At 36.4% G+C, this 24,164-nt stretch overlaps 1 protein-coding gene across 5 annotated transcripts; it reads left to right on the top strand.

Annotated features, from left to right (window-relative positions):
• The first annotated feature begins 141 nt into the window (after positions 1 to 141).
• Positions 142 to 19,840, top strand: LOC129243755 (activating transcription factor 7-interacting protein 1). Of its 5 annotated transcripts, none has more exons than XM_054881033.1 (6): positions 142 to 396; positions 12,501 to 12,616; positions 12,916 to 13,105; positions 14,829 to 18,039; positions 18,296 to 18,684; positions 18,762 to 19,840. In XM_054881033.1, exons 3-6 carry the CDS (start codon positions 12,967 to 12,969, stop codon positions 19,241 to 19,243), a joined length of 4,221 nt encoding a protein of 1,406 aa, XP_054737008.1. In that variant the 5' UTR covers positions 142 to 396; positions 12,501 to 12,616; positions 12,916 to 12,966; the 3' UTR covers positions 19,244 to 19,840. The 5 variants fall into 5 exon arrangements, with proteins under 5 accessions (XP_054737008.1, XP_054737009.1, XP_054737005.1 ...); XM_054881032.1 differs by lacking the exon at positions 142 to 396 and adding an exon at positions 12,128 to 12,325; XM_054881034.1 differs by lacking the exon at positions 12,501 to 12,616 and having other exon boundaries at positions 18,765 to 19,840.
• Positions 19,841 to 24,164: the final 4,324 nt, after the last annotated feature.

The raw sequence follows: 24,164 nt of genomic DNA, 5'->3' as shown, positions 1-24,164 counted from the left end.
CCTTTTTGACTAGTAATAAATAAAATACGCCTTGAGTGAACGTTCTATACAACCCTGCTGTGCTCTGGTCATCTCTTGGTTCATTAGTTCATTCATCTGACAGCTGTCAGCAGTAGTGCGCTTATTAAACAAACCAGGAATTATTGTTGTCTTGTGAATGATAGTGACACATTATAGCGGACGGTCGTTTGTCAGTTCAAAAAATTTAATCGAGTAAAAATTTATTTTTAGTGGTTGAAAAATACAAAAAAATATTTACAAAGGTTTTGAGTTAATTGAAGAAAGGCGTTTTCTACTTGAATTATTTGAATATTGTGGATTTTATGTTATAAACCTAACGTTAGCGAGATTGGGATGCATTTTTGGAGCGCTGAATACACAATTTTAACTTGAAAGGTAAATTTGGTTTTATTTTAACAATTATTTAGTGAGTTAAGGGTTAAGAATTACTTATTTTATAGTAGTTTTGGAAGTAATGATATGCAAAAGAGCTAACATCCCGCGTTTAAAATCACTACCTAATTTCTGTCTTGTGGTTTTACATATAGGAAAGAGTTGCCAACAGTCGATAAACATTTTTTTCTTCAACATTGCACTTCTTGGCTTCTTGGATGTCGCCGTTTATTTTGACAAACTGTTTAAATGTGTTTGATTGAGAGAAATGGATTAACTATAGTTTAGTTTTTTTTTTTTGTTCGTATAATTTTTACACACGGCCTTATTCATAATGCTCCTATGCCTTAGGTGGTTGTAATGATAAACTGTAAGAATGGCATATTCAACAGGGCATTCATGTAATGATGTGAGTGTTGAAAAAGCAGTTTTATGTTGATATGGAAATAAATATTTTTGAATGGGGTTTATTGAAAATGGATTTACTCTCAAAAAGTTCTCAAACTCGTGCTTTATTTAGTTGATTCTCCATCAAAATGCACCTTTATGAAAAACTACATTTTGTACACAACAAAATGTGAAGCATTTTCTCTAAGGCATGCGTTTAAAAGGATATGATTAAATATTTATTCGATAAGTGGAGAAACTTCGAAATTATTCAGGCAATATAGAATTATTACAATGTAGGTGTTTTGCTACCCATGGCAACCCTATTGATGATGATGTACATCGCAAGGCGATATGACTTGCCTAGACAACTATGATATGAAGTACACCTTTAATGCCGACTTAATATGTTCCAACCGATTTCAATGTTGAATACAGTGCGTCTATATACTGCCAGACTTTATTTATTTCGTGTGTCACCTGCCAAAGAATTTCAGGCCAATATATACGTATGTGACCAACTGACGGATTTGTACCATGAATTTAGAGCACATAGTGAAAAAAATTAAGCGATTGGAGTACGATTGGTAAATTTATTACAAAATGTGTTTTTGTCTACGATTACGAAAAACCTAACCTCAAAAAAATCTACAATCGATAATATAGACACAGGAAAAAAAGAAGCAGAACGAAAAATGTGAACAAGCTATATACAGCATACGCTTAAACATCGGCAAATAAGCATATACGTATGTACATACATCCATACAAACGTACAAACTAATACATGCAGCCGGTGAAGAGCGACGTATCAGTGAAGAAAACAAGAGAAACCGAACCGATGAAATATGGATAATGAAATTTCGATTTTAATTTCTGAACCGATTTGCATAGCACCGTAAGAAGAACAGCTAGAAAACCTCGTATGAATTTGAAGGGTTAGGTCGAAACCTTTAAAAGGGTTTAAGTAAACAATTTTTTTGGAATATATCTGCGAGTATAATTAGGATGAATTTTTAAGAAATTGTAAATAAATTTAAAAATAATGTAACATTTTAAGAAGGATGTTGCAAATAGAAATTCATTTAAAACTTATTTGCATTTAATAATTTTTCGACCCAAACCAATATGGCTGCCATCGTTGGTCGTGCAGTGCCGTCGTACGCTTCGCTTAAGTGGCGTAACTTAGTATAGTATCACATAGACGAGGCGACGTATCGGGACGGGCATACGTTTGTTCGTTATAAATTTATTTTGTGTATGTATACTACTGGGTAGAAATGCTATGGGCTTGGTCTTCTGCTATATACTTGCACAACTTCTAGATTTTGGAACGTAACAAACAGAAAGGTCATCTTCGAAAATATTGTTTTGTATTGTTTATTAGCTCCATGGCTTCTTTTTACCGCCGGTTTTTGATACTTTCAGTGCATAGCAAAGGTGGCGGGTAAGGGATTGAGAGAGGGCGAATAGCCAATGTGCTAATATTGAATGTATGCTACTAAAAATATGTCCTTAACATTTTTCCGTTAGTTAAATTAGATACTACGATGATATGACTGGGTATATGCCTATGAATCTATATTTATTATTTTTAATTTATCTTTCATTGCCTAGAGTCCTGAAAATAATTCAATTCTCAATGAAGCGAATAAATAATTACATATATACAAATTTAATTTAATAATGGGTGATTTTTTTCTGTAATTTATATATTTTGTCTGTCATTTATACATTAACGTGTATGCTTGTTTTGCTGGCGTTCGTTTTTTCTTTCAACTTTTTCGTTAAATGGGGAACGAGTAACGTCGTTGATGCCAAAGCGACTCTGTCGTATAGTAATTTCATAGCTGCATATATCGGTGTATTTCGTGCGTTTCTCAATAATGCTTTCTTTGCATTTTTTTAACGGTATCTGGTATGCCTTTTTATATTAAAATCTTGATATTTCGAAAATATCGATTTTTCTATAAAACGATGGATATATTTTCCCTCATATAAGTATATTATTTATATATGTAGGTATGTTTATATTTCGTACATGAATGCCTAAAAAATATAGCTCTATCGCATTCATACACATCCGTCGGCATTGGTTATATTGCGCTGTTTTGAGCTGGTGTGCCTCTTTCAGCATTTACACGAGTGCACCAGTGCTTGCCGGATTCTATGTGTGACTGTGGTTGTGTGTACTCGTATGCTCACTGCAATCAGGTTTTTCTCGTGGTGATTGCTGCTATGTGGACTCTGTTTTTGGTTAGGTATATATCTCGTTAATTTGTCCGACTATCGGAATATCTGGTGAACTGATGAATCGAATAAAATTCACAAAGAACTTAAGCTCGAACCAAATTAAGAAATATGAATTTTTTTTTAGATTTATATTTAAGATAGTAAAGTAAACAGCGTTATCTGTTCGTGAAAACTTGTTTCATTTCTACTTTTTAATTCTATTCGAAGAAAATAAATACAATTTATTTTACCTTTACCTTGTTAACCCAAAAATAACTAACACTTACGAGTACATACGTAGCCTAGCAAACTTGCCACTTACATTATTTAGCTTTACACTTCAATCTGCTCGTTTATTAGCCATCGCTTCTTGGGTGCCTATTTCTATTGGCGAAAATACCTGATTTCTTTTTTTTTTTTTTTGCTAATATTTAGTTATTATTTTTATGTTTATCGTAACAGCATCACGGCGTTTATTTGGAAGAAAGATTACTTTACCTTATTTTATTTTAAAAATATGGGTGTGTTATAGACCGAATTTTCAATCCTCTATTCATACTGACGCTTCAAATAAAGAAAATGTGCGCATTTCTGCTACTTAGAAATGGCAGCAAGGCTGGCGTCTTTTTGGTAGGTAGGTAGGTAGGTGCGTCTTTTTGCACTTGAGGTAGTTTTCCTCTAGAGCCTGGATTTGGTTTTTTAAATCACTAAACGACTTTTATAAAAGCTATAGATCTACATTTTTTTAAATAAAATGATGTCACTTTACTTCTCATAAATTCTCTTAAACTGGCTATAACCTTCAGTTATCGCTCTCCGAGGCTCTCTTAGTTGTCTGCTGCTTTTTATTGTATGTAGCAGTGTAGACTGTACACACACATATGCAATTTCTTCAATTGTCTGCTAGAGATAAAATTGTGCAAAAGAACGAAGCAAATTAAAAATCATATTGAATCAAAATTTTTAGTTTTGAACTTGTTTTGGTTAGATCTCATAAGTAATGCAGTCTTCAGTAATTTTGTTATTGTGGTACATTTGTGAGTTTACAAGTCATATCGGTATACATACACATTTTGGGTAATTCTCAGGTATATACAGATATGCATACATAAATAAAATTATTAATAATGCAATGTGGCAACATTTTTCATCTGATTGTTATCTTTGTTATATCTATTGTACTCGCATGAATCCAGAAAACAGTTGAAAATAAAAATTGTCTGTGCTACTTATAAAATTTCAAATAATTAAAAAATACTAAAACGAATTTGTTGCTATCTCAAGTTTTGATATATTTTACGAATACTTTGGTTTCCTTATTTTTTTAACTTTGCTTCTTCTATTTTGTCAACATTTTATTAAAACTTGAACCAAACGTTTTAATAAATAATTTCTTCAATTTCAATTTCAACGTACTAAATTGAATAAAAATTTCCAAAACTTCTAGTATACCTGAGCTTATGCATTAATTGTCACATTGCTTTGTCTGAGCACACAATTTTACGTTTCGCTCTTTTTACGCTCTCGTGAGCACGAGCGCAGACACATACACACACAAACTTACGCAGATACAGATTTCGTAATTGCCTATTGGCGCTGGTCAGTTATCGGTCGAAAAGTGTTCTGCAGATCTAATACTTAAAATAACCGCCCTTCATTCCATAAAATGATGTTTTAATTTCTTTATCATAAAATTTTTTATGAAAAGAAAGAAAAACGCAAAAATTTTCTTCTCCATAAGATATTGCCCGCTTGTTTGCCGCAAAGTATTGCAATCACCTAACAATCAGCTCTTCATTCATTAAGTTTTTGCAACTTTTTTTGTTGTTCTTCGTAAGTTAAGCGTTGTTTATTCGCCATATTCCTCTAAAGTCTGCGACGTTTGCTGCTCTACTTACTTGCTCCATCCCAACAGGTTTTAAGTTTTGTAATATACTTGGTTTATATTTACATTGCAAAGCTGGTAGTTATATAAGATTTTTAAAATTCTTTTTCTACGCCTATTTGTATTTTATATTTCGGTTATTTATTCTTTAATTTTGAATTTATTTAATTTCATAAAATTTCGCATTATCTATCACTCTCATAATTCTAAAATATATTTATGTGGATGGTCTTCGTGGTTCTTCGGTCGGTGGGGAATTCAACAGAAGCACACCCAGCGTAACAATACAGATGCAGATTTTTCCATACATATTTAGGTACACGATAAAATTTTATACCAATTGGATTGACGGTAGAGAGCGAAATTTCGCTTGCTTTGAAAGAGATACTATGATATTTATCGTGTGTATCTACTTGTGTATAGGAAAATTTACGTGTTTAAATGTAAGTATGTTTTTTATTGGCATTGTACCATATATAGTACTTGTCCGTCCACTAGAATTGGATATTTGTTTTCTTATGTAATGCCAAATCTAGTCTTAACTCAAATTTACTTATGCAATAATATCATTTCATTTGCTCCAAGGATGTGGAGTTGCTAAGAGAAATTACTTATTTGGTAATTTCAGTGGTTTTGCTGAAATTCAATTGACCAAAAAATAGAGTTAAATAAAGATAAAATATATGGATTATTAGAAAAATACTACGTTTTTTAAAACAGTGAACCACACCTATTTTATTATACATATACCTACACATATACAGTTGTGTTCAAAATAATAGTGCATGTCATAAGGCCATTGGGAATTTTTTGCTTGCTTCTATGGGAATTGGATTCACAGCTGCTTTAAAAAAAATCTTGCATTAAGAAAGCTTCTTCAAGCGGACAAGCAAAATATGTGCTGCAGAACCCACATGTGGGATAGCTTGTCCGATGTGGTTCAGATGCGATAAAAGAAGATCCAACGCGCTCTTCTCTTTAAGTTTGTTTTATTATATATAAGTAACGCTTACTTCCAAGCCAATGTTAATGAAGGCTCTGGAAAGGGAAACGTTATGAAATTCCAGAACAAAAGGACGTAAGAGCCTAATTTCCCAGACATGACATCAATAAGACCAGTAATTTTGAGAAAAAGTTCGGAATGGAACTAGGAAAATAAGGCAAGCTGTAATGACTATCTTAAATTGGTATTTAAGAGCCCAGGAGAGATAAGAACTGGAATCTCAGTAAATGAGTAAGTTTTTGAGTATTTTCCACACGGAAGATGCGAAAAAAGCATAAAAAATGTAAGAAATCAAGTAATTGGTAAGAAGTGTTACATCAAGAAACAAGAACAGCTGAGAAAGCAGAAGGATTAGTAAGATAACTCCCCTGAAACCAAACAACGGGACAGCACCGGATATTGTATATTGTATTACTGCCACAACAACAACAATAACACCAGATAAAGAAGCTTACTGGGAAAATATAACAAACAGAGATAAAAATTTCATTAACCGCTCGAAAAAATAGTATGTCGACGTCTATTTTAAAAAGTTAGTATAGACAGAAAACAAAAAAAAAAAAATACGTGACAGCACCTAGCGCAGGTAAGCTACTAAGGAGAGTGTAATTGGAAAAGATACCAGAAAGAAAAAATGTACACAAGATCGGTACATGATTTTTGTGTCACTGCCGTAGAGGCTTTTGAGCATGTGCTTCTAGAGCGCGCAGTCTCACCAAGAAGACAGCTAAAGCGTTTACGGTCATTATCATCGAACTATTTTAGGCCACCAGTACATCTTTAGATCAGGGAGCACATGTTCCCACAGTCGGTTCTGCGTTGCCAGAACGACCCAGATTTATATTTGGCCATGGACTGTTGATCCAGCAGCATTCCCCATACAGTTGTGTTCAAAATAATAATAGTGTACCTAACCGCATATCATCGAAAATTTTGGGATAATTGTACATGGAAATGAAAATTATCGCTTGTCAAGACAATTGACGGAATATGCCGAAATAAACAACTACAAAGTAGAATGGAAGTCCGCTTGAAATCAGTTCGCGGCAGTCGTTTTTATTATTGGAGTGCGATCCTGTTCAAAATAATAATAGTGAAAGTTGTAAAGAGAAAATATTTCGTCTAATTGCATCTGTATTTCAAAATAAGTAAAAACAAATGTATTTCCCAAACTGAAAATTTTGTCTAGTGTGAAGGGGAAACATTGGAAGGAAGAAACGTGTAATCTCATTATAAAATGAAGATACGAAGGCAAAACGTATGCCGAGAGGCATGTTATGCAGTTAATGCCATAAAGTATGTAAAAATGCCAGAAGAAGAAAGCAGGAAAAGGAAGGCGAGTAGACGTCGGTGCATTGCTCGCAAAACAGTAAAAATTACACGTAAGTGCAGTGACCTTTCGTAGACGACTATTAGAAGAAAATGTATATGCCCGAATATAGGGCCAATACTTCTTATTGACAATGTCATGGATCAATATGCCTACATGCCATGGACATCCTGAATACGAATATGCTACCAAATGCAGAATACGAAATGCTTTTGAAATGGGTATTCCTAAGATCTTTAAAAGTTTTTGTCCCTTATCCCTCTTATAGCTTCCACTTGTTATTAAGCGGGTCGTTCTGGTTACGTAAAACCGACTGCCTTGCAGAAGGTTGTTGTTGTTGTTGTTGTTGTTGTAGCAGCATAAACATTCCCCATACATATATGAGGAATGCTGCTGAAGTGACAGTCCTTGGCCGGATATAAATCCGGGTCGTTCCGGTAACGTAGAACCGACTGTCATGGGAACGCCTTGCAGAAGGTCGATTCTACCGCTTTCTTTTGTCTTGAATGTAATTCTGTTATGTTTCTTTTGCAACGCATTAATTTTCTTATTTCGGCGAGAACTTTACGAACCTCATCCTTTTTATCTCAAATCCTAAGCCCAATGCACTTATTGCTCGGATTCTACACGAATTTTATGAGATTTCGAATTCCATCCATTCCAATTCAACTAATAATCAATTTTCTTCTTTCATCTTTCATTCGCTAATATAATTGTCAATAGTCAGTATGAACCTTTATGTTTTTTGACTAAATTAAATAAATTAAAAACTCCGAGGCTAGAGAACAACATTCACCGGGAGACTGTTACCACCTTCATAAGCTCCTGTCTAGTGTATGCCGTAATCGGAGTCCAACCATCGTCCATTGCAGATGAAGAGCTCCAGCATCCCCGTGAGACTCGCGTAACACTGGCATAATTACGTTTTGGATATTGTAGCAGGTTATACTCGTACTTATCCAGAATTGACCCGGACATACCTAACCTATGTCCGGCATGTGAAGGCACCCCGCACGACACTAACCAACTTTTCACATGCCCTTTAAAACCCACTCATCTAACAGCTCTCTCCCTCTGGACCCAACCTGTCGAAACAGCTTATTGCCTGGTCCTACCTTTAGATGAGTCTGACGAAGACGACCGATGACATACTCCACACTGACGGGGCTTTTCTTACTGCTACAACAACAACAGCAGCAAACCTGGTATCTATCATCCTTGATTTACATTCCTGAATTGAATAAAATAAATCTTCTTGTTCTTGATTTGTGCGATATACGTTCAAGCGATTTTGGCTGAGTGTAATAAAGCGCGCCGGTCTTTCTTTCTCTTGCTGACCGGCCCCAGTTGGACACACCAAGTGAAGTGTTCTGCGGCTCGCACGATCTTTTCCAGCATCAGATTAAAGAAGTCACAAGACAGCGAGTCACTTACGTCACGCCGTTTTCCAAAGAAATTCAGTTACTATTTTTGAAATCGAACGCCGCGCGACTAAGGCCGATATTACTTCTTAAAATTGTCTGAATTGCCATTATCAAGAAAACAATAATAAAACCAACAAGATCTCGAAATGTAACTACGAAACTTGTACACGTAATACCATGAAATTTTACATAGATGTCAATGACAATACTATCAACCTAAGAAATAAAGAACTGATTTGATATATCCGCGAAATTTTAGTTGGAAAGCGATTTCTAAATTTAATCACAGCAGTACTGCAGATTAAAATTTGTATGCTATTCTTTTGATCGGAACTGTATGCTTATGTGAATGTATTTGAGTACGTGTGAGCTTAGGTAGTGATCCTTTCTTGCTACTTTGCTTGTGTAATGACATCCGCTCTTCAGTTTTATTGCTGTAGCGGTAATTTTGCCTCTGATTTTTAAGGCGTGGTTATGTTTGTGAAATTGTTATGCAACTTTTTTTTACGAAAATTAATGGAATCTTAATTACATATTAGCATACACGTTAATTAAACTCGAATTAGCTTAGTTTGAATTTTAAACATTTCTGTCGCATTAGCGCTTTAGCTTTTTTTTGGGTTAAGTACATTTACTTTTGAGCAAATTTTCTGATTCGTTTATTAATTTTATGATGCTAATTTATTTAATACTCATATGCATGCTATGTGTTGAATATGTATGAGAGCGTATATGCAATACATACATACTTAACTAGTTACATTCCCATGCAATTTTCTTTTCCCGACTTCATTCCTAACGCCTTGAACAACTAATGTCTGGACGGAAAACATTTTACTTACTTACATACATATATGTATGTACATATGTCTGTGGACTTAGTATAAAACTGTAATATGTTTGCATTTTATATTGGTTTTTTCTTTAATTTATACATTTTTTCTATTTTATCATATATTATCAATTTTTTTTTTTTCAACTTCACCGAAATATTTCCATCGATTTTACAAAATTTGCCGAATACACATTCTCTTCCAACACAACTCTTCCATACATACATATATTTACAATACGTCCCCCTTCTACCTCGGATCCACTTGCTACATCGACGAACGACCTAGTATTCATGCGAGTGTATGTAGCTTTTTCATTTAAACGAACAACTTCGGTGTTTTAGTTTTCTTATTGTGGTTTGCTCTCCCGGCGCTCGTTTTTGTCGTCTTGCTTACTTGTACTACTTTGTAGCTTAGGCCTTTGGTATTTTATACGCCATATTGTTTTAAGCTTGTAACTTTTTTGTGTGTTTTATTGCTTAAGTTTAATCTCTACTTAAAGTCTATAGAGTTTTATTGCATTATACCAGGTACGTAATTCAATTCTGCATATAACTGTATTCATTTACCTTTTGCCTTATAATTTGGAATTTAGGGTAACAACACAATTAATGCTACAAATTACAGTTTTCCTCAACTTAGGTTTCGTATAACAAAAATTAAGTTTGTGTCTAAAATATGTATGTTTTCATAAAAATATCTACCAAAAAGTTTGACTTTGCCCCCATTCAGACTCGGTACAGTAGCTACTAGTAGTTACCTCTCGCTTTTACTGCTTAAGGCGCACATCGTTCGTTTTCATTCGTGGCTTTGCTATGCTTGACGCATTGTGCGTGTGTTTGTTGGTGTCTACGGTTTCTCAGGTATAATTTTGTTCGTCGTACTACTCCTGAACTCGTAAACATTTCCATAGTTTGTTGAATATTTTGTTAATTTTTATTAATATTTTGTCTTTGAGTCCTCGCCTATAAAAATCGTATTTGTATTGAATGCTTATCACCTACATACATTCATAACTTCTTGTCGCATACACAGCGCCCTCTTCGACAATATACCCTACTTATTTATTTATCACATCTGTATTTATTGTTTCCTAAGCTTAGTATATACATATGTACAGATATTTGCTTATTTGAAACATTGAGCAACTAAAAATCTAAAACACCATTGTATTTCAAAATCAAGAAATCGGGTCTTAAACTCTGTGTAAAATTTGCACAGAAGTTCAGCATCCACACAAGACTGTGGATGGTAAGTGCGTACTCTACATACATATACATTGGTATTTGTGAATGTATTTGTTATTGCGTTTACATATGCACTAGCGCAACAATACTTTAACTTACTGCGGCTTTACGAATTTGACGTTTTGTTGTTTCAGGAGGCACCACTGGCGAAGTCAATAACTAATAGGCATCTCAGCAGTGCGTGTTGCGAGATGCATTCAATTGCTCCGATAGTTTCTTCAGCCTGATTTGTTTTTGATTTATACTTTGGTATTGATAGTAGTAAGCATTTATTCCACAGGGGTTTGATATACTAAGGTGCGTGCTACATTTTTGCTTTTCTCCGAGCCTGTTTTCCCTTTCACCCAACCTGCGACCTTTTAGGTTAAATAACAAATTTTGCTACGCATTTGTTTTCATTTTTTTTATATTTTTTTTTTTATTTTTATTTTTATTTTATTTTTTTTTTTTATTTTCATCCTTACATCTGTGCTCATTTGCTTTAGCAAAATATTTCATTCAATGAATTTTCAATCATTTTATTTTCTTCTATGAATAAAAGACAAAGCTGCGAGTAAACTGAAAGCTTTGTTTTTAGCGGCGCTTTAATGGAGAAAAGCTTTCGCATGTAGGTAGGTGGTATAAGGTATTTTTATTGTCTAATTTCGCCAACTTGTCAACCATACACTTTTTGTTTAACTGTACTGTAAGTATATCATATAGTTAGAGGTGATATTGATAGGATATTATTTTAAGACCGCTTGTGTATGTTCTTTTTCGTTACCTTGTATGATTATGGTGACGCCATCCCTACAAGTATTGTATGTAGGTATTCTAACCTAACAAATTTTTTACTACTTTTGGTCATCAATATTTAGTTTTTAATTGTTGATATATATTTAAATACGCCCCTTATATGAGATATAGTTGCATAATATGCACCTTTGTACATACATATGTATGTATTCATCATCAAGGAACTTGTCTAACCACGCGCTTGTCGTGCATAAAACACAAAATCCACTTGCGTTCCACATGATGTACGTGTAGCATGTTCTTCCTCATTTTGATATATACATATGTACATACATATATGACCTGGTAATTTCACTTCTGTGTTTTCCTAGAAAATTTAGCTTTTCAATTAATTTGAGCCTCTGACATTTATTAAATCTATTAATTAATCATTTGGCACCCTGAAGGCGATTATATCGTAAAACGTCTTTAGAAACCCCTGTATAATATTAATATCTACATATAGTTAGCAGTACCAGTTCACTTTTTGACCTATTCACTTCTTCGAGCCGAGTAAACAACTTTACCTAGTAGCGCATCGGCGTACGAGAAATCATACGAGCTACCGAGCTAAAGTTTAGACAGTTTGTTCAAAATTCTCTGCTCGCCACATTTTCAGTTCTTTGCGTCACGTGAAATCGACCGGTTGTGTTTTGTGTCGTCTATGTAAACGTTGCCTGCCCGCCGTTTATTGGAGTTTCAACTGAGTGTGTGTTTGTTGTATGCGTGTGTATGATTGCGCGATAGTGTGCTCTTCGTTAATCACAGCATTGGCAGATTCAGTTTTGCCGTCCTAAAACGAAAGTTGATCTAAATTGTAAGTTCGAAACTAATTTTTTCGAAACTTTTTTATTTATTAATAATTTTGAAAGCTTTATTCTTTATTTTGTAGTTATTCTTTTTCATTTAATTTACTTTTGTTTCTTTTTGCACGCTCTTTTGACTTGGCATACGCTCTTTTGCTCTCTTTTTGTTTGCGTTACTTTTCTTAGTCTCTTTTTGCGCTCTTTCGACTACACTGATTGTTGTTGACGGTTCGCCTGTTTCCTGTAACGTTGTTAGTTTTATTTTGGCAATCATCTCTTCTGATGTATGTACGTACGTATATGTAAGTATGGAATCGCGTTCAGTTTGCTTTCAATGTGTTTTTATGTTTCTTATTGCAATGTTTTTATGTTCTTTTCTCATTGGATTCCTTAAGTTTCTCGTGTCGGTTTTGCCCTTTCTGTTCATAAAATTTAATTTTTTTGTAGTACTAAGTTTTTTGCCTTTTCTGACTTGTGTGCAGTAATTTTGAGTAGCTGATTTTTGTTGCTAAGATTGTATCACCGGTGCGCTAAGATGTTTTAAGGTTTATAAAATCATATATGCTAAGATTTAAGTGTGATTTGTACTTCTTTCTTCCAGGTAACTTTAATGCAGAATTCACAGTAAATACTACTCCCTACAAGCGTAAAAATGATGGAAGTTAAGCAGAGCACGCCAACCGACTTCAATGCTTTATCAGCCGCTACTAGTAATGGCAAAACCAATGACATAGATGTTATGTCTGACTTGGAGCCGACAAAACTGAAAAGTGATTTATTAAATTCAAATGGTAAATGAAGGCCAATTTTATTTAAATTGATAGATCTCAGTATGGTAGTTAAGTACACAGATGAAGATTTCATAAAATTGTTCTCCGTTCTCAAAACAGTCGGAACGGCCTAGATTTATATCAGTAAGACGTCAAAAAAAAAAGTGGCAAGTGCTTTATGCCCTTAATATTTTAATAGCAACCCGAGCAACAAAAGTCTCATGATCTGCAAACGTTTAGCAGGAAGATCCGGGGACTGTAGCACAAGAATCCTGAGATGGATGTACGTCATGATAATAAGACCAATATATGATATATAGAGCGGTCGCTTGGGCATCGAGAGTCACTCACTCTCTCGATGGCGCGAGCCGCGCTAACTAAGCTTCAGCGTTTAGTATGCGTGTGTATCACGGGGGCGATGCGGACCTGTCCTACAGCTGCGATGGAGGTGATGTTGCGAGCTGACACCGCTTCATATACTTATTCAGCCAAGCGGACCCTGCTGAATATTATCAGAGAAGGCTTCGTGAGAGGAAAAGTGATATCATCTAAAAACATGGAAGTGTTGAGGCTACAGCTCCCACTTACGTAGTTACCCATGATATCACTAAAATCATCAAATTCGAAAAGAAGTTCAGAATTGAACTAAACGATAAGATAAACTGCACCATACCTACATTTGAAAAGAAACTTCACAAGTGTGCCGTGCACTGGTACACAGATGGCTCGAATACCTCAGAAGGCATAGGCGCTGGAATCTACGGCCCCAGAACCAAGCGTTCTGTGCCGATTTGTAGTTTTCCAAGCATCTTCCAAGCGGAGATCTATGCCATCTGTCTAAATACAGAGAAAAACTAAGACATAAATTTCCGGAAGGAGCGAATTACCGTTCTGAGCGACAGTCAGGTGGCGCTGATAGTCTTATCTTCCTGTGAGATCAAGTTGTTGTTGTTGTTGTAGCAGCATAAACATTCCCCATACTTACATACGGGGAGTGCTGCTGGAGTGACAGTCCTTGGCCGGATATAAATCCGGGTCGTTTCGGTAACGTAGAACCGACTGTCGTGGAAACGTGTGAGATCAAGTCCTCACTGGTGCTTGACTGTATCGAGAAGCTTAATATACTAAAAACGCACAGTCATATCCGGTTGATTTGGGTCCCAGGTCACAGCGGTATAACTGGAAAAGAAATAGGGGACGTATTGGCGAGAGAGGCTGCGACCTCGCCTTTAATAGAACCGAACCCTTCCCTGCTATGGGACAACACATTATTAAGGAGAAGCTTAGGAGTGAAGAGCAAGGGGCTACTGGGAGGGTGCAACCAAAAGAGGTTTAATAAACTCAACCCTCCCCAAGGATAAACTGGGAATGCTCACGGGCCTTCTTACAGGGTACTGCAGACTGCGCAGTCATCTGCGCATGATCGGGATTTGGTGTCGTTTCTGTCACCAATCTTAGGAGATTCCAATGCACCTTCTTCTGGAATGCAGAGCTATATGAGACATCTTGGCCAACTGCAGCCACAGGAAAGGCACCCAACCCAACTCTATCCTGGGTCTGAATGAGGTACTGTGATGAGTAGAGGGCACAAAAGACCATGAGGTCGAAGTGCAAACCTCATAAAGTATCTATCTAACCACCACATGCAGTAAAAATTTGGTAACTTATTTTCCAACTGAGCTCTATCAATTGCATACTTAAAAAATGTTACCATAGTATTTTTCAATAATGATTTAATTTTTAGATTTGCCTCAGAATGGCTTACTTAGTGACGCTTCAAATGGTTTTACCGACCCCGACCCCGGCGATGGCTTGGATCTTGATGAATTAATTGATTTAAATGAAGCCGTAAATCCTGAATTGGAAGACGCGCTCTTGGGTGAAGATGATGATAGCAGTTCAAATGTAGTAGACAAATTGCTGGCTGAGGTGGTACCCAAAGCAGCATCTGTTATCGCCACTAAGACGGACGGTAGCTTAACAACGGCTAGTCTACACAACCCGGGTGATGATCTCGATAGGCTAATCTCAAAAATTAATGATCTCGAAGATTGCATTGAGACATCAACGGACAAAGATGAGGCTGTGAGCAGTACTGTAGCTAATAATAAAACAACAAGCGAAGAGGAATTAGTGAAAAATGTCGAAGAAAAGAGTGATACTGATGAAAAAGCGGACGTTTATGAGGCAGGAGATGCTCAAAAGGAGGAAAGTGATAGTGAACAAATTAAAGCGAATGAAGAATTTGTTCTTGATGAAGATAGAGAAAATGACAAAAAACAAGACAGTGATGTCAAAAGTAGTGAGGATAAGACGGAAAGTTGTGCAAGTGTTGTATCGGTTGAAAAGGAAAAGAATGAAGTAGTTAATACAAAAGTAAATAGCGAAAGTGTTGCAAAGGATGATGATGACAAGACAGGTGAAACTATAACGGGAAAAATTAGCGTATCCATGGAGCAAACTAATAAGCCGGTGCAGAATGAGGAGTCTGATGACATTGATGGAAAACAACTTGAAAAAGAAACAGAAATATCTGAAAAAAAGAAAACTGAAACGTCTGAAGAGATTTTGGAAATTAGCGACGATAAAATTGAAATTACAGCGAATGATGCTGCGGAAAAAACTGAACAAGATAACGAAGATCTAGTAACTAAGTTAGCTTCAGAAGAAAGTGCAGAGCACGGCAATATAAAGGTGGCGCAGAAAACGTGCAATCCTGAAACAAAAGAGATTGACGAAAATAAAAATGCTGAAAAGAATGAAATCTCTAAATTACATTTAGATATTGAAGAAAATGTTGTGACGCCAACAGAGAGTAAAGATGAGAAAGATAGTGCGTCCACGTCGCAAGCGGAGGAACTTAAATCAATCAATAGTGAAGTGGAAAAGGTAAATAAAGCACTGAAAGCAGCACCGGATACCAAGAGCAAGTCGGAAGAAGCAGATGATTCTGATGATGATATAATTTTCTTTGTCGGCAAGCCTGACGAGTTAAAAAATAAGGGCATTGTTGAAGTAACTCAAGAAAGTGCTAAAGCAGCAAGCGATAGCAATGAAAAACAATCAGATTTGGAAGAGGTTGGTGCGCGCATGGATGTCGATGAAGATGACGACGTTGTGCTGCTGCTCGATGACGATGATGAGTCGATGGCGGGACAAAAGAGCAAAGATACTGTTGAAAAAGCAGATATCACGGAAGCTAATAAAGTGGAAGGTACCACTGAAGAAATGAAATCAAAAGAGTCGAAAGATAGCAGCGAAATAACATCGGAATTGAAAACGGATAAAAATGAGTCTGAAGCCGCCAAATCTGAGTTACAATCCGACAACTCGGATAATGCTTGTGACAAATTTGAAACCGATAAATCTGCTACTTTACAAAAAGATGATGAAGCTAAATCAAAATCTTTGGACGCCGTCGACGAAACCAACAGCAATTGCAGCAGTAGCAGCAATTTGTTACAAGAGACTCAAACCATCGATAAAATGGGTACAGGCAGCATGTGTGAAGAGGATGCTGATGCAGTTGATGAGCCAGATAATGATGATGATGCCGATGATGCAGAGAGCAGCAGCGCTATTGAATTGGTGGAGGACGATAGTCGCGCCGCAGGGGAAGAAAAAGAGTCTGCGCCACCTACCAAGCGCATTCGACTAAGTGTTGAAGTCGATGACAGCTTGAAGGCCGAGCAATCAGAAGAATCGCGTAGCAGCAACAAATCCGCCGAATCAGAACAAAAGGAAGTATTTGAAGTAATAAAAATTGCTGAAGACAGCAATGATGCTGACAACGAAAAATCATTGGGCGGTGGTGTTAAGCGTTCGCATGAGTCGCTAGAGTTGAATTGTGCTCAAGTGTCCAAAGACGATTCGTTAGAAGAAGTGGCTAACAAGAAGTCAAAGATAGAAGAAGCCTCCACAACTCTGGCTTCACAACAACTGGAAACTGCAACAGTGACTGAAAGTAATGTTGTGGCAATTGATAAAAAGGAATCCGTTGATATTAAAGATCCGAAATTGGAAAAGTTGGAAGAAAAAATCGAATTCGGCAAGGTGTTGCCACAATTACGTGCAATCGCTTCAAACATTCCAATACCCCTCTATCCTGCGCCTCAATTTGTAACTTCCAAACCGCCTACATTAAGCCTAGACTTCCTTAAACGTTTTCGCAAAAATTTCGACAATCTTACGAAAACCGATTTGGAAGAGCTGATATTGCAGAAGGTCGTCGAAGCGATCGTGCACAAAAGTGAATTTGCGGAAATGCGTGAAATCATCGATAAACAAGAGAAACAAATAACAACGCACCGGGCTAAAATTGCCGAAATTTCAAAGCAATTCCGTGATTTAGAAATGGTACACAATCGAGTGTTAAAGGACATTGAAACAAAGAACTCACAATTCATTATGCCCGTTAAAATCACCCGCGCTGTTGGCTTACAAGTATATGTACCGAGTAAGCGAGGCTCAGATGCTGCATCAGTTAACAATTTAGCCGGTAGTCATCTTCAAGTGTCCACATCACCGCAACGCAGCAACATGCCACCACCCTCTTCGCCGCCCCGCCAACCGACTAGTGCGTCTGAAACGCGTACCGGTAATACGGCGCTAGCTTCAGCGGCAGTAGCTGCCGCAATGAATGCGCGACGTGGTTGCGTGCAAAAGGTGACGCCCCAGCGGCCAGTGAACACCGATAACAACATGACTACATCCCCTGGTGTCTCCACGTATCGTATAGGTAGCGGTGGTCTGCAATCGGCTTTGACGCAGGGTTCGCAAACAACAGCAGCTGCTGCGGCAACGCAACAGACGAGTGGCATGCCGCGTGTATTGAATAAAGGAGTGGCGTCGGGACAACAGCGCCCAGGACGCTTTCTACCAACAGAACAACAGCGTGCACAGCAATTGCAACAACAACAACAATACGCGCGTCAACAAGCGCAAAGTGTTAGCCTGTAAGTATCGATTTTTTGTATTTTTGAAAATAATTGAGTTTGAAAATGAAGCAGTTCCAAAGTTTGAACCGCATATATTTGTTTGAATGTAAAAGAAAACAATTAAATGCGCATCCTATCTTTCGAAACATTTTCATTTGCTATAATTGCATTACATATTATACTTTACTTGCTGATGCGGGGTGTCCCATTCTTTTTCTTAACTTTCTCTAACCAATTTCAAAAATACACTATTAAAAATATTATTTTTTCTCAGTCGGAAGTTGGCTCCAAAGTCTACTATCGGCACCTTGCCAGCACAACCAACACAATTCCGCCGCCCCGTCGAAACGACGATCTCCTCTAACGCATCCGTAGATCACTACATGAACCAGTTGAATCAAGCCTCGCCAGCAGTGGGCACTGTTACAATAACTTCGGCTAAGCCGAAGGAAAAGGCAGTAATTGATCTAACAGATGAAGATGAGGTGGCTAGCGCCGCTGCAACACCGCCAGCTCGCCAGCGCAGTGTTAACACTAGCGTTGCCGTTAACACACAGTTGTTGGGCGCTACACGTGCTGTGCCACCACTTGCACGCATGCCCTTGAACCAGCAGACACCTGTGCGAGCTACTGCTGGTGTGCGACAACAACATCCAGTGACAGGTGAGTGGTTGATGCTTAATAGAATTTTTTAAAGGAAGCCTATTAATGAATTACTTTTTACAACTTTTTTGGTACAGCAGCACCAAAAAACAACAGTGCACTCATGTCGAACATCTCTACACCGCCCGGCACAAGCATTACACGTGTACACATCAGTTCGGCGAGTATGCCAGCGGCGCCGATACGCAAATACAACCATCCAGCGCCACTGCCAAACACACCGCCACAACCATTCAATCCTGGCTGGAAGTTACCTCCTCCCAGACCCACTATACGTATCAGCAATCTCGATAATGGCATTGTCATTTCTTGGACCATGGAGGATTCTATGGATCGGTTTGCTGAATGCGTAACTTATCAGATATATGCATACCAAGAGACATCCGGTCCGCCAGTGGTTGATTCATGGCGACATGTAGGTGATGTGAAAGCAATGCTACTGCCCATGGCTGTGACGCTAACACAGTTTCAAGAGGGCCAACGCTACTACTTTGCAGTGCGTGCTGTGGACGAACACAAACGTCTGGGGCCATTTAGTTTGCCTAAAACGTGGAGTTAAATGCATATATAGAAGTTTTTAATTTTATGGGCGGGAGCTGATTTCACTAGGCAGTTGGTAATTTTCGCATGAATTTTCATTCTTATTATTTAATTTTCACAATAGTTAAGTGTTTTAATTATAGGGTTTACAACCTCATATTTATTTACTTTTATGTAACATAAAAAACTTAATTTTAGTTGCTTTAAGTTTAGTTTGAAAACAAAAAGAAAATAATATTAAAGGAAATCTTACAAAACTAAAATCACATGCAGTCATACGTAAAATAATATTACAATAGATATTTTTATTGTTTATATTTCACCATATTATGATGTTTTCGGTGAATTTGTAACACCATAATTGGATAATGTAGAAATAGAGATTTACTCATAATTCTTAAATTAGGACTCAATTAAAATAAATATTAATAAAACTGAAATAATGGCATGTTTGGGTACATTAACCGCATCATATGTTTAACATAAGTACTTTTAATCTACATTAAAATAAATATTACCTAAATGACATACCTAAACAATTGAGCAGCGGTAGCAAGATATGAAGATTATACACGAAATCACACAAACATGCGAATAAAATAATTTAATTAATGTACATTTGTGGCAAGCGTATTAATTTTTCTTATAAAAGGGGTTCTTGCGACCTTTGACCGGTATATGGTTTTAAGAGAACTTTAAAATGCAAATGTATTTGATCAATTAAACATGTATACAACACCATCATACTATAAGAAGCTTGCAAGGGGTGAGGTTCAGCGCACGAGACAGGCTAAGCTGCTTTCCCCCACTAAATCAACGGCCCTTACTCGATGCTTTCAGTCAAAGTTCCATAACTCCCTTAGTTTTGCACCGATTTGCTTAAGGTTGTGTCACAAAATTAGAGCAGCGTTAAGCGTTTAAAATACGCAAAAAACACATATCGGTTAAAAAGGCCAAATCAGTCACTAGTACCTAAAGTCTCACTAGTACCAAGTCGAAGCTCTATAACTCCCTCAGTTTTCTTCTGATTTGCTTGAAATTTTTTCACAAAATTAAGGATGCGTTAACCTTTTTAATACTGCAAAAACACAAATGTATATACATATATATATATATATATATATATATTAGGGCGGGTCGATTTAAAAATCGCTCATTGCTAGGGATCAAAATAAGAAACTTTGCCTAAGGAACCATACCTCTAAAACGAGTTCTGATATCCCCTAATTTCAAAATATCACCATTTTTGGCTTTACATGAAAAAATCAGCTAAATGGCTATGTTTTTTCTTTATTTTTATTTATTTATAATATAATAATATTTATTATTTATTTATAATAATATTGAAAAAATTAATTTAAGTGAGTTATAGAAAAGAAACTAAAAAGTTCGACCCAAATTGGACAAGAATAAACAAATGAAATAACAAACGTATGGGATAACTGACAACGAACGGCAGATACATATTATATATGCAACTAATGTACTCGACAATAGCGATAAACGGAAATAGCGCGTGACTAAAATAACGGATAACCAACGGCTGAAGTAACTAATTCGACAACAATGAACAAATAAAATAACCAAGAACTTGTAACTGTAGAGATCCAACTGCAACTCGCACTAATTTGAAACGAAGGCCCGTACATACTTTAAAAGTAAACCAAATTTTTAAAATACGTTAATTACGACAAAATACTGTAATAAATAACAACTCACTCAAAAAATATGAACAAATAAAATAACTAACAGATAATGGATTACTTATTCGAAAAAAAAAATAATCATACGAATACAAAGAAATGCATGTCAGCGCCGTGGGGGTCACCGGTGGCCCCCAGCAACATAAATGCGTTAAACATAATTACAATCTTTATTTTATCTGTTCTAAATAATAAAGGGTTATTTTTTAGCTATTATCTTTTTAAACAGTTGGTTTAAACAGCTGACGCACGTTTCGTGTTTTGTTTCACTGTCAAACATGGGTATACTGCAAATGCAACGCGTTCTTAAACGTCATTTTTGTATCAAAAGTCGTGCATTATTTGCAGCAAAAATTTTCACACTGTCAATAAATACGCTAGTACAATGTCTGATGAAAAGTGGGTATTTAATTATTTATTTTAGCTTTTAATACAAAAATTGATGAAAAATACTTTTCTTGGTTTTAGTGATTACTTTAGTATTGTACATCGGAGATAAAATTACTGCTCAGAGTCCGACTGAGCATGGAGAACGAGTTCACGTCGGGAAGGAGGAAAAAGAGCGTGCTCTGGGCTAAGGTCGCAGATGAAGTAAAAAAAGTTAATAAAGATTTAAAAATAGATAGAAACATCGCCCAGCGAAAATTTTCTAATTTACTCATCACATATAAGCGAATAAAAAAAAGAAACAATACATCCGGTAGAGAATCAACATTATGGCTTCAAAAAAAGACTTATTTTTGGGTATTTTCCATTTTGATATTAAACTTTTGACAAGATATGTCCTTCTTTTAAGCTTTACACGGTTTTTTTTTTCTTAAATTTAATAAAAGATTATCGGTTTTTCCTCACATACATCGTCCATGACCAAACTTAGTGGCCCCTATTATGAGTTGCATTCGATCTTCGATATTCGTTGGTTGTCGAAGATCGAAAATCGAATGTCAATTTGGTATTATGAGCGGCGCAGCCCTGTCGAAATTTTCGTTGAATACCGAATTTAGAGTCGAATGCAATTTTGCTTTCGATTGTGTTAAATGTAAGTTGTTTGCGATTATTTATGGTTTTATAGTAACCAAATAATAAATATATACTAATTTTGTTTATTTTATGCAGGTCGAAAGTCGTGAATACCAAACAAGAATTAGAAAAGAGAATCCACAATTCGCAAAATGTATTTGCACCAAAATTCAAGCAGCAAAAAAATGGGAGGAATTTACAACGGAGCTGAATTGCTTGGGACCACCAGTGAGAACGGCAGCAAAATGGATTAAGCTTAATAATGGTTTTTTTTTGTGATGTTTATAGAAATACATTTTTATTTTCCCTTGGCAGGTATGGGCTGAAATACGTAGAGGAACTGAAATACATATTTTTTTCGAATGACGAATAATTGAATAAAGAAAATTTATAAAAAAAATAAAACAGAAACTGTGGCGTAAAGGTTTCTATTTAATACTTTTTAGATTTTTCTATAATATTCTAAGAATTTCATTTCTTATGTTTTCTACTTCTCCGTTATTTGACTCCACTTCAATATCTTCAGCATCATCCTACACAGTGGGTTGAGCAAGTCCTAGCATACCTTCATTATCAATACTCAATTGGTACGATCCCTGAGCACAAAATCGCAGAACTGTGTCTAGCTTTAAAATATTTGGAATCAATTTGGCTCGGGTGCACTGCTGCAACTGGTTTTCTGTACTGGACAGTAGGTTCACAAACGCCTCTTTAGATAATCTAAAGTTCTTTAAAAATCTGTAAGCAAATTTCTGTAATATTAAGTACGTCAACACATTTTGAAAATTCTAAACGTACTCAGTGGAAGCCATTTCTAGGGGGTTGGATGCGTCCCTCAACTGTTTTCTACTTCTAGCTAGTTCCGCTAACCTTTCATCGTCCGATAAATCGTCGAACCACAACTCCGTTGTACCCATTTTCACAAAAAATACTTTTTTTTACTTTTAAAAATGTTGTTAGCAAAGAATTTCAACACAATCGGTTGTTCTTTTATTTTGATTTGCTGTATCAGCTGAGAAAAAATTATCTATTGTAAATGCGTCGATCGATCGAAATTCACAATAGTCCTATTCTTCAACGAATGAGCACCATAATACCAAATGAAAATTCGTTCGATCAGCACTTTCGACTACAGTCGAAGATCGAATGTTGCTCATAATAAGGGCCAGTAACAATTCCATTTTACTGCACAGCGCGTTCATAAATGCAACAAATCTATTTGCAATTTTTCAACAAATCTATCAGTTGCATGAATCGTCACATTGACAGTGCTGCCAGCCCTGCAAGTACTGCGCATTATTATGCGTTTCTGAACATAGCCCATCTTCAGTTTGGTCTATAATTTAACCATGAATCGTCTTACAAACGAACAACGCTTGCAAATCATTGAGTTTTATTATAAAAACTGCGCGTTCTGTTAAGAAAGTTTAAAGCCGAAAAATTGGGTTCAGCGACGAAGCTCATTTTTGGATCACTGGGTACGTAAATAAGCAGAATTGTCGATTTTGGAGTGAAGATCAGCCAGAAGAATTGCAAGAGCTACCAATGTATCCAGAAAAGGTCACCGTTTGGTGCGGTTTATGGGCTGGGAGTACCATTGGCACGTACTTCTTCAAAGATGCTGCGAATCGTAACGTAACTGTGAATGGTGAGCGCTACCGTGAAATTATATCCAACTTTTTTTTGCCCCCAAAATGCAAGAGCTTGACTTGCGTGACATGTGGTTTCAGCGAGACGGTGCCACATGCCACACAGCACGCGTAACAATGGACTTGTTGAGAAACGAGTTCGGTGAACAATTTATTTCACGTTCGGGACCTGTCAATTGGCCACCCAGATCGTGCGATATAACGCCTTTAGATTATTTTTTGTGGGGCTATGTTAAAGCTCATGACAATTCAGAGAAGCCTGCTTCAATTAACGCATTGGAAGACAACATTAAAGCATTTATATGTGAGATACCGGCCGAAACATTGGAAAGAGTATGCCAAAATTGGACTAAGCGGATGGACCATTTGAAGCACAGTCGCGCTCAACATTTGCATGAAATAATCTTCAAACATTAAATTATATGGACTGTACTATCGATTTAAATAAAAAGTTCATGAATTTTACATGTGTTTTTTTGAAAAACTTTCCTATAGCTCGTAAAAAATCACCCTTTATTTTCACGTAATATGTTTTGCATACTAACAAACTCATGTTGGCGGCACGAGC

Source organism: Anastrepha obliqua, chromosome 4 (assembly GCF_027943255.1).
Source record: "Anastrepha obliqua isolate idAnaObli1 chromosome 4, idAnaObli1_1.0, whole genome shotgun sequence".
NCBI lineage: Eukaryota > Metazoa > Arthropoda > Insecta > Diptera > Tephritidae > Anastrepha > Anastrepha obliqua.
This window is presented reverse-complemented; position numbering and strand designations above follow the sequence as displayed.